At 30.7% G+C, this 18,859-nt stretch overlaps 3 protein-coding genes across 3 annotated transcripts; all 3 read left to right on the top strand.

Annotated features, from left to right (window-relative positions):
* The first annotated feature begins 401 nt into the window (after positions 1–401).
* On the top strand, positions 402–6,941 carry Rpt1 (26S proteasome regulatory subunit Rpt1). Its single transcript, XM_088238620.1, has 10 exons — positions 402–663; positions 760–797; positions 901–1,074; positions 1,184–1,323; positions 2,159–2,327; positions 2,433–2,565; positions 2,725–2,851; positions 3,872–3,968; positions 4,931–5,139; positions 6,705–6,941. The coding sequence occupies exons 1-10, from the start codon at positions 588–590 to the stop codon at positions 6,847–6,849; spliced, it is 1,308 nt and encodes a 435-aa protein (XP_088094746.1). The 5' UTR covers positions 402–587; the 3' UTR covers positions 6,850–6,941.
* A 694-nt stretch (positions 6,942–7,635) lies between these two features.
* On the top strand, positions 7,636–15,391 carry LOC148284528 (uncharacterized). Its single transcript, XM_088238734.1, has 7 exons — positions 7,636–7,653; positions 7,735–7,857; positions 7,937–8,065; positions 11,262–11,326; positions 13,216–13,393; positions 14,103–14,472; positions 15,102–15,391. The coding sequence occupies exons 1-7, from the start codon at positions 7,636–7,638 to the stop codon at positions 15,188–15,190; spliced, it is 972 nt and encodes a 323-aa protein (XP_088094860.1). The 3' UTR covers positions 15,191–15,391.
* A 630-nt stretch (positions 15,392–16,021) lies between these two features.
* Positions 16,022–18,472, top strand: LOC148284527 (TBC1 domain family member 31). The gene has a single exon (XM_088238504.1). It carries the CDS (start codon positions 16,303–16,305, stop codon positions 18,253–18,255), a length of 1,953 nt encoding a protein of 650 aa, XP_088094630.1. The 5' UTR covers positions 16,022–16,302; the 3' UTR covers positions 18,256–18,472.
* The last annotated feature ends 387 nt before the right edge of the window (positions 18,473–18,859 follow it).

Below are 18,859 nucleotides of genomic sequence, written 5' to 3'. Positions count from 1 at the left end.
ACCATGCAACCTTTGCTTAATTTAAAAACTTCTCCATTTGAGATTTTAAATGATCCCAAAGTTTTTTAATTTGGACTTTTTTTGGCCATTTGATTGCGCTGTAGCATATTAACATTTCTATTAAGTATTATATTATTTTTATTCTAACCTCTTGATCTTGCATTTTTTAAAAGCAAACGTTGACGAAAAAAATAAATGCATAAAAAACGTATATTACATCAATTTTTAAAAATTATTTCTGTGTTTGGTGAGAGACAAAAAATTTGATAAATTTCAGAATAAAGTTTGATATTGCTCTGTATAAAAAATAAAAACATTTTTCTTATTTTTTTATATGCTTTTTCCAACTCCGAACTAATAAGCATGAAGAAAAATTATTTATGGTCATTCTCTAGGTCAGTAATGACAGTGTCTGTGGTCTGCTCTATGGTCATCTGCAACAACTTCACGTCAATGTCAAATTTGCCTGTAATCTTACATATTAATATTACTTGTCACTTTAGTGAATTGAGATACATAGCTTTTGTTTTAAGTTTTGTCAATTTGATTTTTATTTCTTGTCGATTTGTTGCTCTGCAAATAGCAAGATGCCTGATCATTTAGGAGATGATATGAGGAAAATCAAAACCGATTCTAAAGAAGAACCAGAAAAGGAAATAAAATGTAAGCCCACATTTTGTGCATTTTAATTCTAAAACTCAGAATTTTGTCTTGTATTTTCCGCATTTTGTACTATCTGCCAATTTTTGTTTGTTTCAGCTCTCGACGAAGGTGATATAGCACTTTTAAAATCATATGTAAGTGTATTTATTCTGACCAAAAAACCTTATATAGTTGCAATGTTTACAAAAAGGTTTTTCTGATGAATTTTTTACAATTTCAATAATGATTTAATTACAGGGCCAAGGTCAGTATACGAAGAGCATAAAAGCTATAGAAGATGACATCCAAACAGTCATAAAACTTGTGAACGAATTAACTGGTATTAAGGAGTCTGATACGGGATTGGCTCCTCCTGCTCTATGGGACTTGGCCGCTGATAAACAGACCTTGCAAAACGAACAACCTTTACAGGTAACTTATCTAGCACATATAAAAATAAATGAATCTGCGAATATTTTTACTCTATGAAAACATTAAAATGTTTGATACTCATTTGTCTTTGTTTTTCTTCCAATTTTAGGTGGCCAGATGTACTAAAATAATCAATGCTGACTCTGATAATCCAAAATATATAATTAACGTTAAGCAATTTGCCAAGTTTGTGGTTGATTTGGCGGATTCTGTTGCACCGACTGATATCGAGGAAGGGATGAGAGTTGGGTAAGCTTAGTTTTATTATTATAATCAATGCGTGTGTATTTATTGTTTGTACCAAATTTCTCTTTATATGCCAGGAGAATATAATTATAAATATATAACTTTATGGGTGCATAATACATTTCCGACTTGTACTAATATTGCTGTGGTTTAGATTTAAAAGGACAGTGTCAGATTTCATTTTTATCCTGCTATTATTTTGTACAGGGTCAATGTCAATTGAAAAAGATGTATTTAGCTATTTTATATACACATGCATACAGTCGCTTGCACAGAGTTTTAAACTAGGGTAGGCAGTAGAAAAAAAAGTATGTTTTATTTAAGTAATATATCTTACCAAACAGTTTCCTTCACTCGTCACATTAGTTTGAATCACTATGTTGTTGCCTTGTAGTTATTGTTGAAATTACCTAAGCCACATCGAATATCCAAATAAATGCTAAATTTATATTATATATTACAAGCCAAGTATTGAATACCTGAAGTGGCCGATAACTTTGTTTACAAGTTCAAAATAATAAAGTCCGTTTTTTAACTTATTTGTATGTCAAAATTACGCGCCTCCTTTTGTTAAATATTATGCTTTTGTAACATCATCGTAAAAACTGCCAGAACGCTTTAAATCCAAAATGTATGAACTGATTAAACACACATTTCCGTCACTATCACAAGTTTCACAAAACTCCATTTCAATTTCAAAACAAAATAAACTGAGTATAGGATGAATTAACTTTTTCATTTTCCGATATACTTTTATTTATTTATAACAATGTTCCCTTATTGTGATATCCAATGCCAAAGGAAGCAATTTATGCTTTTTTTTTTCTTGCAATTTTAGAGTGGATCGAAACAAGTACCAAATCCACATCCCTCTCCCTCCCAAGATAGATCCAACTGTGACCATGATGCAGGTAGAAGATAAGCCCGATGTAACCTACAGCGATGTTGGCGGGTGTAAGGAGCAAATAGAGAAACTGAGAGAAGTTGTGGAAACTCCATTGCTTCATGTAAGTATTTTTACTACTTAGAGATTATAATTGCTTACTCAAATGATTTTAAAGTTAATATATGAAAATGGAATAAGTACCAACATAATTTTTTTAATTTTTCAGCCCGAGAAGTTTGTTAACTTGGGCATTGAGCCACCGAAGGGTGTTCTTCTCTTTGGGCCTCCTGGAACAGGAAAGACACTCTGTGCTCGTGCTGTAGCAAACAGAACGGATGCATGCTTCATTAGGGTTATTGGTAAGCAGTTAGATTAATAAATATTTTGATTAAAAAATCTGTATCTGTCATCCTAGATAAATTATCTTATTTTTCAAGAAACTTTTCAAGGACTTATTTTTTAGTATTTTTTTTGACATGCCAAAATATCTATAGTACTAATGAATCTCTGTTGTGTAGGATCCGAGTTGGTGCAAAAATATGTTGGAGAGGGAGCCAGGATGGTGAGAGAACTCTTCGAGATGGCTCGTAGCAAAAAGGCTTGCCTAATTTTCTTTGATGAAATTGATGCCATCGGCGGAGCCAGGTAAACTTTCAATCCAGTTTTTTTATTGAATTATTTGGTCGGTGAAGGGGTGGTGGTGATGGTTCTGACCCTCCCGGTTGGACTTGTTTTTTCCGGTTTATTAACAAGCTAATGAACTAACATGCCCTATCGCTGTCAGAATCGGGAAAATTAGATTGAGGGTGACTGAAAAATTAACTACATATACTTCGGTTGCTCTGACGGCGATAGGGGCATTGAAAGCAGTAAATAAAATTTCTAAAAAAATCCCAAAATGAATAAAGAATTAAAAGATATATAATTTACCATTCATTATCATTTAAATTATAATTTAAAAAAAAGTTTTTGCTACATATTGTGCTGATCTGAAAAGAGGCCACAAGTTCCAAAGTATCCGGGTAAGTGGGTGGGGCGGGGCTTTCAATGCCGCATTCATTCATCTCTAAATTCAGTCATATCACTCCACTACTTCGGGAATTGCACTGGCTACGTTTTCCACAGAGGGTGGAATACAAACTCTGTTGGCTTATGTATAAGTCACTGCACAGCTCTGCTCCAGAATATCTAAGGGAGCTCTGCATTCCAGATGAACTGGCTGACAGACGTCTTACACTTAGATCAGCTACATCTACGTCGAAAGGAAAAGTTATTATGCCTCTACGCAAACAGCGCACTAAATTCGGCGAACGTGCATTTGCGGTCGCAGGCCCTACGGCATGGAATGCTCTCCCAGCAGAAATCCGAAACTGTGAGAGTGAAGTGATGTTTCGGAAGAAACTTAAAACCCACTTGTTCTCTAAATCATTTGAATAAATTCTTAACATGTGGTGGAAAAGTAGTATGAAAAAGTACATTATTTTTCTTAAATTAAAAAGTTAAAATTAAATTTATATCTTTATATAATCACTTTGTAAAGCGCCCTTGAGGTATTATATTACGAAAATGGCGCTATATAAGTTATCCATAATTATAATTATTATTATTCATTGCTAACTAATTTCATTACGTTTCTGGAGATATTATCTATGCCCCTTGTTTAAGGTTTGATGATGGAGCGGGAGGCGATAATGAAGTTCAGCGTACCATGTTGGAGCTTATTAATCAGTTGGATGGATTCGATCCTCGTGGAAATATTAAGGTTTGCAAAATGTATTTCAAACATGAGAATGAACATTCGGTAATGACAAATATTTGTTTTAAATTAATTATGCACATGACCGATTTAACCGAAAAAAGTGGCTTCAGATATGGTCAATATTAACATTATACCTACCATTTTAGTGTCTAATTTTTAGAAGCTAATTTTATTATATTGAAACAATTCGCTGCATGTTTTTGTGATCGGCTGCGTTCATTTCATAGTGCATAAAATATTAATTTAATTACCTTTTAAGAATAAAGTTGTGTTTTGTACATTTCATAACATCTTTGCTCTACATGAATATAACAGTTCTTGATCTATAATAAACCAAACGCAGAAGTCTCCTAGAGTTTACACATAAAAAGTTTCTTCTTTACCTCTACATGAGAGAGTATGGATACTACCCATTGCAGTACCCAGTATTGTTCCTTTTAGGTATGCTTGCTATCACAAGTTTGCAGGCCAGAAGGAGCGTTGCCGCACTTATGATGGTCTTTATACTTCTGAACGGGTTCATTTACAATTCCAACATTTTGGAGGGCATTAAATTATATGTACCGAGCAACTATTTAAGAGCTAGGCAACACATACCATTTGTTCTTCCTGAATGCAGGGCAAATTTACCGTTGATGATGCCTGTGGGGAGAATTATTGGTCTGTTGAATAGCCTATCGAGAGAGGTGGATCTTTTCCATGCTTGGATTACCAGCTTTAGACTCTCCCTCTCTAACTATGTATCATAATATGTATTAGTGACTTATTCGTTTTACAATTGTTTTTATGGACTATATGTTAGACCTTAACTATTGTCCTTTTTTTTTTAAACATGTTTTTGTAATTACCTAATAATAAAATTTATGTACATTGTAATTGGCAGTAGTGCTGTATTGTACATTTAAATAAATAGATAAGATAATCTTCCTTAAAAGTTATAATAATCTATTTAAAAAAAAAACTAGGTTCTCATGGCGACGAACCGACCCGACACACTTGACCCTGCGTTGATGCGACCAGGCCGTCTTGACCGTAAGGTGGAATTTGGTCTCCCCGATCTGGAGGGACGTACACACATATTCAGGATTCACGCCAGGTCCATGAGTGTGGAGCGCGATATCCGATTTGACTTGCTCGCTCGCCTCTGTCCGAACTCTACTGGAGCTGAGATCAGGTAATATTATTACTGTATCTATTTATTTTAAAATTTAACCATCCGAGAGGTCCAGTTATAGTGGTGAATTACAGTACAGAACATTAAGCCTAAAAAAAAAAATGGTTAATTATTGTAATCTCATGGGAATTGAACCCAGAACGCTTGTGTGCGAGGCAAGCTTTTTAGTTATTCCATTGCGGGCTGCAGTAATACAACCCCTCCAATAGTACAGTTTTCATTAATATGGTCTGATAATTTCAATTCGTGCAGGTTATGCAATAACAAAATCATGCAAAATTTTCCTTTACATACGTACTTTATCTAATACTTAAATACTATAAGATATTATTAAATATTTAAATGCCTTATATTGTAAAATAAATCACTTCAATTTTGTGTATATTATGTATATGAATATACACAAAATGTAAGATTTATTTACTCCAGTACCTTCTGAAATTAAAAAGCGGCGAGTTCACTTTTTAATTACTGGTATCCCTAAGTATGCCTGTATTTTATGCTAATTAGTCAGCATAACACGGAAAAGGTTTTTTTAGTTTGAAATTTGGCTTCTGGTTGGTTGGTTTGTTTTAGAGCAAATTCTTGTCAGAAATATGACTTTTAAGCCAAGTATTTATTTTATTTCACTAAAATGAAACTAATTCGATTAAATAAACCTCAGAGTAATAATACGCCACTGGCTAATAGAGTCGCCCATATGGACAAAAATCATTCTATGATTATCAACCACAAAGTTAGCTACAGTTTATAGCAATACAACAGGCCGTAGGTACTGAGAATTGCAAGCTCACACCGAAACAGGTTGTTTGTTGTTAAACTAAAGACCAAACCAAAAATTTCAAACATTTTTTTATAGAGCTTTAGGCGGGATCTTTTAAGCGGGAGCAAATTATTACTCTGAAGAATAAACATGTATTGTAAGATAAAAACATATATTTCAGAAACTTGATCGATTTATTATTAGTTTGTGATCTAGTGTTCATTAAATATGAATGTTAAATAATTTTAAAATTATAAATAAAATTCAGACCTAAAACGGTAAACGTAATAGTTAATTTCAAGAAAAAAACAATTTTTTGTGAGATATTATGTTTTAAAATAGATTTCCCTGGGCCTCGTTTACAATGGGAAGTTAACAGAGTTATCTTCGACTGTCTATAAAGAAAAACCGATATTTGTGTACGAAAATGAGTATATTTTCATAAACATTTGGAGTATCTTCATCGGTAACCTAAAATTGAACATGTTTAAAAGAAAAAAATGTATGGATATTCTGCTTTTCATACAGAAAACGGAATTTTACTTTGTAGATAAAATTGAAGATAAATATTAACTTCCCATTGTAATACGGGCCCCGGTGTACTAAATTTGTTTGAGAGAAATTAGTTTTTTATGTAAAAATACAAGACAAGTGGAATAAATTGATATCTCTTTTTTTATGATTATACTGTCTTGTTGTTTACAGTTTATACCTGATTCCATTTTATCACAAATTTATTTTGATTAATTGATCCATAATTTCCCAAAAATTTGGTAATGAGTATTGTTTTTTTTTTACTCAGGTCTGTCTGCACTGAAGCTGGTATGTTTGCCATCAGAGCGAGGAGGAAGGTCGCTACCGAGAAGGATTTCCTGGAAGCTGTAAATAAAGTCATCAAATCCTATGCTAAGTTCTCAGCTACTCCCAGATACATGACATATAACTAAATAATTTTTATGTCATAAGCTTTATATAATAATTATTAAGTATATTATGTAATGTAATCATTTGCATTTCAAATAAATATTTCAAATGCTAACAATAATTGTATTATTTACGCTCATTCACAAAACCTAAAATTGTTTTTTTTTTAAAACTATAAACAACTTCCTAAAAATGAATTTTAACATGTGAAGTAAATTAAAAATATAAGTAAATGTCTTACTTTTTCAATAAATATTAAAAAGTTTTAAATACTTTTTTTTTATTACAATAATATTTTTACTCTTTATTTTATATTTTCTTTCTTTTTTATTTTCCCACGTAACCCTCTCTTTCCCGATAGTAAATATTATTTCAAGTTTAAAAAAAAATAAAACCCCGTTTAATTTTATTTTTCAATCTATTTTGCAGCAGATAGACCGAAAATATCTAAAAATTGCAAAATGTAAATTATGTAAAGTGCAAAAAGAAATATATACATTCGTTTTTAATATTTAAATTTTCAATAATCAATAACAAATCAATCACATGTTTTTAGTCATGTCCCTTATTCTTTTTATTAAAATAAGAAAACATTTAATCACTTAAATTGTTTATGATATTTTCTTGAATAAATTATTTTTTAACATGCCAAATAAATCATGAATTGTTTATGACATTTTTGATTTGATCAACTAATCAATATCGTGGGTAGATTAAGACAGATCAGAAATGGTAACATAGTGTTTGTAATTCAGCTATGTGCAGAGTTTATTATTTATACAATTTATTCGAGATATAGATAAAAAGTGATGGATTCAAATAAATCAGTAAGTTAAAATATTGTGTGTTTAATGCAAATACTTTGCTAATATACACAGAAATATTTTAAAACAGTAATTTTATTTTAGAACCTGCCTTTGGATATATACGATTTGTGTACTATATTGCAAAATGTGGGCTTTGAATTAAAAGATGAAAATGATTCACAAGATCATAAAGTTGTTGGGAGATCCATTTATATCACATGTAATGTAAGTAGAAATTATCTTCAAACATGTGTCTTCAAACTAAAATGAAATAAATAAGTTATTTTATGATGATTCTTATTAGGTTTCTGGGAAAAAAATTCATTTAGAATCCAGTAGCGATGATTGTTATTGTTGGCGTGATGGAGGAAAAGAAGACATTGAAAAGTGGGAAATGTCTGGAACTAGTGGGGGAATAGAGACCAAAAAACTGGTAAATAAGAAACTTTGTTTATATTTTAAAAATTGATTTTCATTGTGAAGATGACTGAGAATCGATTAGAATAAAACACTGTATTTTGTTCTGGTCTGCAGTCAGATATTTTTTTGTGTGCTTTAAGTTAGTGAAATACTTGAGTGCCTATAATATTTAGTCGCATGCAGAATAACATAGGATATTAGAATAGGTCGATGGATATAGTTGGGATACAAATTTTGAGTTTTCTTTCGTAATGGCTTTATGAAGTCTTTTTTACTTTCTAACATTTTCAAGATAGTATGTTTTTTTAAAATGTTATTATTCTTTACGTGTCAATATAATTGTCAATATTTTTTACTCATAAGTGTAATATTTTGATATTTATACCTCAGAGTGATAATACGCCCGCTTATAGAGAAGCCCTATCGCTCTATTGAACCAAGCAAAAGCTTTTTAAATTTTTAGTTTGGTTTTTGATTTAACAACAAACGTGTAACAGACACTTTCGGTTGAATTGCTGTAAACTGTAGCTATCTTTGTAATTGATAATCATAGAATGGTTTTTGTCCATATGGGCGACCATAAGCGGTTGGAGTATTATTACTCGAAGCATATCACACATATTTGGTTATACTTTTGCTTTCTATTGAATTTGAATCTTAGTTCATAATTACCTATATGCCTGCTTTAAATAACAAATAAATATACAAATACACACAAAAATGCACCAAAAAGAGATCTGATAGCATAGATTTAAGAATAGTCCAGAAATCGAATACGCACATTAAACAGAAGGCGACTAAACTACTCATAAATGAGTAGGTTTACGTTTTGACCCATTAGTTTCATTGTAAACGTCGCTCAGTACACAACTCCTGATTTGAATTCAACTATGCCGTGTTGTGTCCTTTTAAAGTGTAGAAATACTGCTAGGATCTTAAAGAAACAGGATGGTATCACATTTCATGTGTAATTAGCAAACGAATGTTTAAGTAGCAAATGCATTACTTAAAAATTGAATTATTTTTCCATCTGTCAGATTGTCGAAGAAACAAAATGGAATTTTTTTTACCCTACTTTGCTCATCTAATGGAAGAACTAATGAAAATTAGATATTGAATTAAACAACGCCGTGGGGGACATTTGAACGACATTATCTTTAAAACATCAAATATTATTTAACATGATATAAAAATATCCGTTTTATGTAAAATAAAATTTGTTTTATATTTCAAGATCAAAGTTCTTTAATTCAATTACTCTTATTGAATGACCCTTTACTTATCTAGTCTGTTGTGTCAATCAATGTTTCCGCGTGCACAATAAAATTTTAGTGAAATTAATAGATTTCTTTTTTTTTACCTTACATTTGTATTATGATTATTTTTTTTCCCGCAAAGCAACATTACACGGCGACATCACGAATGCGCGCGGCGAAAATAGGGCATGGTGGGAGGATTATTGGACACAGTCTGATGTATTCAAATATGATTCTACGCTCCTTCTGGACTATTCTTAATTCTATGTCTAATACAAATTTTTGGATTATCATTCTTATTATTTGTTACTATGGTTATTATGACTGTGATGAGCTACTACAAAGGTACTTCTTCTTGTACATGTATTTTTTAACAGGAAACTGGGGTTGCTACTAATAAGAAGCTTCCCAAGAATGTTATGTATTTTATTGAAAAAACTGTTGAATCTCTCGTTGATGTTGTGCGTGGTACATCATCCGCCTTGATCTCCCCACCCAGAGAAAGAAATTTAGATAAATTTGATGAAATTGACGCTAAGTTAAATAAAATTAAAGATGAATGCAATTTAAACCAAGCGAATGTGCAATGTCATTTGTCACAAAGTTCTACAAACATTAATATTACACCTCCAAACATGTAAGTATCTGTTCCTGTGTAAATCCAAATTAGCGTAACTAAAATAAAGTTAAGAATTTGAAAATGTAATATGTTAAAATTTTGTAACTTCAAAAAAAAACTTTTTGAAACACTGTAAAATGAAACATTTGTCTGTGTGTAATAAATAAGTTTATGTTTCTTTAATTATATTCATGTTATTATCATATGAAAATTTTGAATCGGTCAACTATATTATGAAAATCCCTCTCCTCCTCTCCATCACTTTATTTCCTCATCCCTTAATGCTCTTTTTTTCTCTTGCCTCATCTATTTTTTTTTCTCTTTACTGTGTGACATGTTCTCTTATTATACTTGCGAAAAACTTTAACTGGATGTATGTACTATTTTTTATATTTTACATTCTTATATAGCTGTTGTTTTTTCCAAATAAATCAAATAAAAAAATAGTATTAAGTAAATATTTCTGTACCTTTTATAAACATTGTATACAGATACAAATATTTAATGCAATTCTTTGAGAAGGGAATATGAAAGTCAATTAGGCCAGGGCATTTTTTTGCTTTATTTTTTACAGTTTCCAAGTAAGTATATCCACAATTCTAATTTATATGTTTCAAATGATTCATTCATATTCAATCTAATCAAATATGATTACTTTGATAAAAAAATATCACAATAATGGACAATCAATACGTTTATGATTCATATGATTGATTGTAGTGCTTTCACATTTATAGAATACGCAGACAGGAGTCTAACATTTCAAGTATAATGATGAAAATAAAAAAAGATATAAATAAGTACTTATCAAATCATAGGAACCGAGTTGTGGTCCTGTGGTAGTGTCAAAGATCGCAGATCAGAAATCCAATATAAATTAAAGTTATTTCAGACTTGTTAAAAATTACTCCAAATAAAAATATTTCAGTAAATCATAGAAACAAACAATTACTTGTTTTCCAAAAATTTTACTGGTTTCAAATCAAATTAATTGTGTAAATTTATTTGATTGAAATACTTTTAAGACCAAGGTTTTATTAAAAGGCACATCTCTGAAACTTCTAGATGTAGGTTCTAAAGTGCAGATGATGACTTTTACACATGTTATGTAAGTTTAATGCTATATCTCTTTCGCTCTTGAGATATTTTTCAGAATTTTTTTTACTCTCCTTTTTTTTGGACCATCTCTCCACTTTGGATACTGGAGCCATCATATAAAAAATATGTTATGTTCTAAGTGGCCAGTAACATGAACAATCGTTGTGGCCAGGATCTAAAAGAATATGGAAGGCAATTAGAATTTTTGTTTGTACCCACACAAACGTGTTGGCCAGGAGCGAAAGGGTTATATCACGAAAAAAGTCGCGTACTCGGTGGACCTTTGGATAAACCTGAGGATGTGAGAGCTCTCCCCCCTACCTAATAACTCGTTTACTTTGACTTTTGGCTTGGAGGCTCTGGCTTGGAGGAGAAGATTTAACAATAAATATGAGAACTCTCTCCTGCTCATCAAAGAGTTGGGCTTGGACGTCAATAATTAATTTACGGGAAATCGTCACAATAGATCTACACAGGTGGCAGTGACGTTAGGAGCTTGTTTGGGACTGGCCCCCATTTTGTCGGGTTTCTAGTAAGTAAGTTGGTAACTTCATTTTACTAGTTGTAAGATATTGCACATTCAAAGTTAAAAGCTCACCCAAATCAATAATTCAAATAAAACTGGAAGTTGGACATTATGAAATTTTATTTTTTGTATTTTTAAAATTCGAAATATTTTTATTAATAAAGATTAATTCTATTTATGAACACATCTCATTTTTGGAAAATTTTTAGTTACCAACTTGTGCTAGAAACCCGACGATTTTTATTTTCATTTTTTTCAATGTTTTATAATTTCACATTAATATGTACCTTTGATTTTTTTTCAGATTACAACAAATTAAAGCAGAAACTCCAAGTCGATATCGTTCATTGGATGCACTGATTAACGTGGAACTTGATCCAATAGTCCCGAAACCTGGTACATTGCTTTCAAAGAAAAAAGTAACTCTTTCAACTGGAATCCTTAAAATTTATTCATAAATTAGCTACTGATGTAATTGTAGATGAAAAACTAAAACTTGAAAAAAAATGTAGTAAACATGGACCCAATACGAGAATATCAGAACAATATCGTATACAACATTAATTAACAATTAAAATAATGATTAGTTCTTCACTTTTGTTTTAATTCTTTACTCTTGTGTGTATAATTATTTTTTAAATTTATTATTGTTTAATATTAATATTTATATAAACCATGAAGTAAACTTTTTAACTTTCCTTTTAAAGCACTTTTTTTTTTCTTCTCTTCCTCTTTTTTAAAAACTGCTATTTTCTTTTATTTACCTTTCTTTTATAAAGGTAAATATTTATATTTGTTACAGATGTAATATTTCTTTTTTATATATAAATACTGTCTACCATTGTATACTTTTCTCGATGTTTTTGTTATTTTTTTAATATTATAATATTTTTTATTGTATGGAACCGTAAAAAAAAAAATAAACATTCTAAAACGAGACAAGGACAGTTGAGACTAATAAACAAGGGACTGAAATAGTACAATAAACTACCAGACAAAACTAAACAGAAGACTCGGACAACCTTCACAAAAGATGTTAAAAATATTATCATTACCCATAGAATATGAATTTAAAAAAATTAATTATTTTGTCAAATGAATGTAATCCGCAAGGATTTATAAATAAATTAATTTAAAAAATATACATATATTTCTAGTAACACGAGAAAAAACACAAAACACTTATTTTGTATTAAAGAAACATAGTTTTAAAAAATGGTAATACCTACTAGTATAGAGGTTTATAATAACTTATGAAATATTTCAATCACATGATTTTGAATTGTTTTCAGAAAACTAGTATGGTGACTAGGCAAAATACATACACCACTAGCCCTACTTTAGACATGTGTACCACAAATGATTTTGTCAAAGCCCGAACTTCTAGGTATGGATTAAGTAATTAAAAAATGATATTTTCATTGTTTAAAGTGATTAAAATTTTACATACATAAAATGTATTTTTTCCATCATTAATAAGAAGTTCACCATTATTTTTTTATAAAACCCAAATAACAATAATAATTACATTCTCCTTTGTATAATATACCCTATTACCACAATTAATCAATAAATTATTAATATAATATAAAAAACATGTTTTTATTTTCTTACAAATTGTTTTTAAAAAATGAATATTTAATTATTTTTATTATTTGTTTTAGTCCTGTTCAAAATATGGAGAAAATTGCCCTGAACAAACTATATGACGCTCAAAAGTTATCAGAAGAATTAATATCTATTATTAAACAGGCTACGAGAATGCTTGAAGATGATAATATACAATCTACTATGTCTCCAGCAGGATCACTTATAGATGTTTCCAAAATATCACAGCCCAAGGTATGTTAATGAAACGTTATATTTAAAACAATCGTATGTAACCTGCAGTCTATTAGTATTATATAAAGAATTCTCTGTGCTCAGAATATTGTTTTTAAAATGTCATTTTATCACGCAAAACTTAATCATGTAAACGAAAAAAAAAAGATTTTAATGATTTATAAAAAATAAAAAAAATATTTGACTTTTATCTAAGTTTATTTATTATTGTAGTGATTCAAAAAAAACTTTTGATATCAGTAGGTAATGGATACTATTTTTAAATGTGTATGTTATATTCATAACTTAAACCTGTTAATTATGTACAGGTGATCAACCATGTCTTTGTATTGACGAGTAAATCTATTTATCCTTAAGGATTTCATAAACAATTTTCACTTACAAGATGTAACAAAGAACCCATCACTGTTACTTTTAAATATGGATGGTTTATGATGACTTCTAAAACTCTGAACGGGTTAATTTATAATCAGTTTGAAGTGCATAAAATTATATGTACCGAGCAACTACTTAAGAGCTAGGCAACACAGACCATTTGTTCTTCCTGAATGCCGGATCAATTTACCTTTGATGATGGCTGTGAAGAGGACGATTGGTCTGTTGAACTCCTTCCCACGAGAGGTGGATCTTTTCCATACTAGGATTACCAGTTTTAAACTCTTCCTCTCTAAAGATGTTTTGTATGTGTTTAAATATTTTTTGTTTTTAGGGCACGGAATATAGAAGAAATAGCATTGGTCAATCTACATCAATATTATCGGGAAGATCGTCATTACCATATGCGTCAAGTCCAAATCTCAGTCGAGTCAAAGAGTCCCGAATACCTAGTACCAGTTTGAAGAGAATTAGTATATCCACTAACAAATTATATGGTTCTAACAAATCAACTCGAAATGAAGTTGCCAAAACAAACAGTTTGAAAAGAAGTGTTCCAAAGAAGTTATCTTCTCTAACGGGAATAAGTCCAAACTTCGGTGCTCTAGGCGGAAGGAAAGATAATGGCTTAGGTTCAGTTTTAGAGAATCAAATATCAGGAACCTACAAGTCTTTAAATGAGAGAGCATCTTTAAGACTATCTGGTAAGTTTAATTGTATGTACATTATCTTAAATAAATATATACAATAATAGTTATAAGATTCTGTGATTTTTCTAAAATGTTTTTTTATTAAATAATGGTCAAAGAATATTTTAATGTTTGGCTCATCAGTATTTGATTTATTTGCAAGATGTAAATGTGTAGGTTCTTGTTAAAAATAATAAAACAGAAAATGGTGAAATAAATTAAATAAATGCAAAAAGGGTTAGTTGGTCAAAATAGAAAAAAACGGAGTATTTAAATTTAAATGAGCACATTATGCAGAGTCTGAAAAAAGAGTACAAACATTGAAAATCAAAACTACAACTGCTTCTGCTGGCCATCATAAAATTATGTGACGTATTTTATGATTGGTTAAACTGCTCTATTTCAATGATTTAAGTAGTAGCATAGGAACACCAGCGCAGCATTCTGAATTATTTTTTACTCTTTTTGACAGACTGTAACTATATATTTCCTCTTTTTTATTTAATGATTTTTTAAAACTTTTCTCTAAATGAAGAATATACCTAGTTGCCTGGTTTATATTTGACATATCAAAGCACTGAATAATACAAATAATAATAATACTGCGTTCCATTATCATTAAAAAAAACTATTATATTTTACAGCTAAGAAAGATGGTGATCCCAAGAAGAAAATTGGTTTATATGCTCATGTGAAGACAACAATTCCTAGATATTCTGTACCAAAAAAATGAAATTTCCAGATTATTTATTCATTTTATACTTACAGCTACTACTTTGTTTGACGATTTAACAATAAGTTTTTGCTTCTAAACACATTTTTGATAATACGTAAAAATAATGCACATGTTACATGAATTGTCGTATAATTTTAATTTTTAAAATAACAATTCAATGCTAGTAAAAGAGTAATTTAATTTTATACACAATATTTATAATTAGTTTGTAGCATCTTGTTTGTGTAACAAAAATATATTTGTAATCATTATTGTAAATGTGAATATTTGAGTCTTAAACTGTAATTTTTAAATGAATTGTAAACATAATTAGAAAAATACATATTTCTCAAAGCTTAATAATTGTTTTACTTCTTGTCTTCTAATTTCTAACAAACCACAACCAATCGCAACATGTGTAATATACATTATTACATACATAAAAATATTATTATTCCTGATTTTCTCCCCTTGTATAAGTATACATACTACATATCTATACAGGTAACTACTCATTTTGGATTCTCGACACTACACTACTTATTCATAGCATAGAAAATAGACATTCCTTTGGTAAATATTAAACATAACTGTTGTAATTGGCTTAGGCCGTATATATATAATAAACAAATAATAAATTCATAACCCACAGATTAGAAAATCTCGTTTTACATAATAATAATTTAATAAGAAAAACTATTCGTTTATTTAAAAATGTTATAATATAAAAGGTTATAAAAATAATACGTAAGCATGTAAAATATGTATGTAGGAACTGTATTTACATGCCTGCCGCTAGAGTGCGGTAGTGAATGTTTTAAATTTTGACAGTTCTAGTTCTAATTGGAAATGTACCGCTGGAATGCTATCGGATAAATGATTATTTTATATTGAAATCGAAAGTTTATTGCTAAATTCCGGTTAAATTAAGATCACGTGCAACTTTACACAAATATGTGAAATATTAAGAATTAAAACATGCTCATGTTATGTGTTATTTTTTGGTCACAGTTAAATAACTGACATGTTTGAAAATTTCGTTCTCTCTACTCAAATTATTTGATCGTTCAAAATTAGTCAATTAAAAAGTGTACATTTGAATAAACGATTTTTTTTGTTATCCGGAAGAAATGAATTCAGAGTGCTTAGAAGTTAAGAAACATCGTTTCAAATTAAAGTATAAACTATCCGATGGCAACATTCTTCAAGTCCACCACACAATATGTCCGTCATTTGACAAAGTTAAATGTATTCGTTTTTTGTCAGCTGTATTTGATACCTGCGACAGATTTGCCTGCTCCGACCAGCATGGAAATATATTCATGTTCGATATGGTGGCATGTGAATATTGGACACTTTCGGGTCACGAACCAAGCTCTGTCATGGCCTTTACTCCGTATGAAAAAAGTATTCTAATGTTAGCCACAATCAACTGTCCCTTTAATATACTATTTATAGACGTCGTCAGTGGGAAATTAAAAAGCAAACTTTCCGGTCACAAAAGTGAAATAAAGATGGTAACATTTTCTTCTAAACATGACCTCCTCCTTACCTCTACAGGACTAGAAGCGATCATATGGGAATTGACAGGAAAAACACTTTATTTCAAACTTAATTTTTGTGTTGGAAGAATTATCCAAATTTCGTTTCAACCTGTGTCTGACCACATACTCGCATGCTTCAAAAACGATACTTTTCGAATGTGGGGCAGGCAAACTTTGAAACCTGCAAATATCAACCTTCCTACGCAGTTTCGGAAGATTCGAAGCTTTGCTTACACCGCAAATGGCAGAGTTTTAGTCATCGGAACATGCACTTCCCTGAGTGTACATCACGCCGATAACTGGCAAACACTTAAATGTATCGAGACAAACAAGATAGACGTGCATGGGGTAAGGCAACTTGCCTTTTTACCCCAACCCCTGGATGGTGGGTGTAATAAAATCATAGCAGTCCTCTCGAACCGGGGTGTTGTACATTTACTAGACGTAGAAAAGTTTACAAAAATTTGCTCTCTACCGACGGAGGTTTCTAGCGTTAATAAAATAGTTTCTAGCGGAAGTGGAAAATATTTGGCGTGCATTCTCAAATTTGGACAAATAAATATATTTAAATCGGAACAATTGCTCATGAAATTTGATTCCAAAACAATATGTCCGAAATCCAGCGAAAAATGCCAAGAGAAAAAACGAAAATTTACATTCGAGCCCGTAGCCGTGGACAACGAGAAGGAAAGAGGAGATAAAATTGATGAATATTTAAATAAGTATCGGTTGGGTAAAATTTTAAAATTGTTCTGCGAATACCCAGATAAAAACCGTATGATGATTTGGAAGGCTCTGCTGAAAACTCCCAATAATTACGAAGCGTACTGCGATTTGATAAGTAGACCAGTGCATCCAAATTGTAGATTATTGGACAAATGCATAAATATAAAAGACAGTATTTATTTGAAGCATACGAAGAGAGTAGTTTCTTCTTTAAATTACTGGTGCCCTATGCTAACGGAACTGGGTTACTTGCATATTTTCGTCTTTCCCTTTGTGAAGATAATGCATCATGATCCGTTGTACTGTTTTGAGGCGGTTGCAACCATTTTGAAGAACTATTGTCAACTTTGGTTTGAGCGTTGCCCCTTGGCTCCAACAAACGTTTTAGCCATAATCGAAAATATCCTAGAAGAGCATGACAAGCCTTTATTGAATCATTTATGTGCAGTGGGAGTAACAACTCAACTGTACGCATTTAGCTTGATGACCAGTGTCTTCAGCGAAGTTCTTTCCTCAGCGGAGTGGCTGAAACTTTGGGATCACATTCTTAGTAATGAGCCCGCGTTTATTTTAATGGCCATAGTAGCGTACTCGATCGTACACCGAAAAGCTCTGAAAGGTTATTGCAATACTAAGCAATTCGAAGATTTCTATTTTACCCAAAACTGTACCAATATGGATTATTTTATTAAAAAAACATACGATTTACTAAATAGTACTTCCAAAGACGTACATCCAAGACAGTACCTAAAATCCTTTTCTCCTTTAAGAAAGGGGCTATGCTATTCACAATGCAAATTGAGGGCAGGCTAAGCCATATATCATACCTAAAATGAATTTTAATATTTACAATACTGTGTTTTAAGGTAGCAGTGTAGATAGGCAAAAAAATAAATTGTAATTTTCTAATTGGTGTGTGTATATTTATTTATATGTTTTGTTGTTTTATTTTATATAATCCACACAAGCAACACTCAGTACAATGTATGTTTTAAATCGCTGGATCAATATAAAAAGCTGATTTTGAAAACATTGTTTTTTTATTAATTCCTATAATATTATATTTAACTACATATATCTCAATGAAAAATTTCAACGCTTATCAGTTCATGGTTTACCTCTTCGTTCTAATTCTCAAAGCACCCTCTTAATACCCATCCACAATTCCTCTTTCTTCTCTAACTCATATAGTGTCCATGCGGCTCGACTATGGAATCATCTCCAATCCACTATTAAAGATGTTTCTACAGTATATCTGTTACCGGGTCTGAAGAAACCTCTCCTTTCTCTTCCTTAATCTCTCCTCGTTTTCTCTTTATTCATTTTCCCACTGAGCAATAGTATTGATTTAAGGTAATTTATATGCAAATAGAATTATTTCTATTTTTGAATATCTTTAGCTTTCTTTATTTTTATT

This window comes from Micrasema longulum, unplaced genomic scaffold, assembly GCF_059751315.1.
Source record: "Micrasema longulum isolate JH-2025_06_02 unplaced genomic scaffold, ASM5975131v1 h1tg000112l, whole genome shotgun sequence".
Classification (NCBI taxonomy): domain Eukaryota; kingdom Metazoa; phylum Arthropoda; class Insecta; order Trichoptera; family Brachycentridae; genus Micrasema; species Micrasema longulum.
The sequence above is the reverse complement of the archived record's forward strand: the minus strand, read 5'-3'. Positions and strand labels throughout refer to the sequence as shown.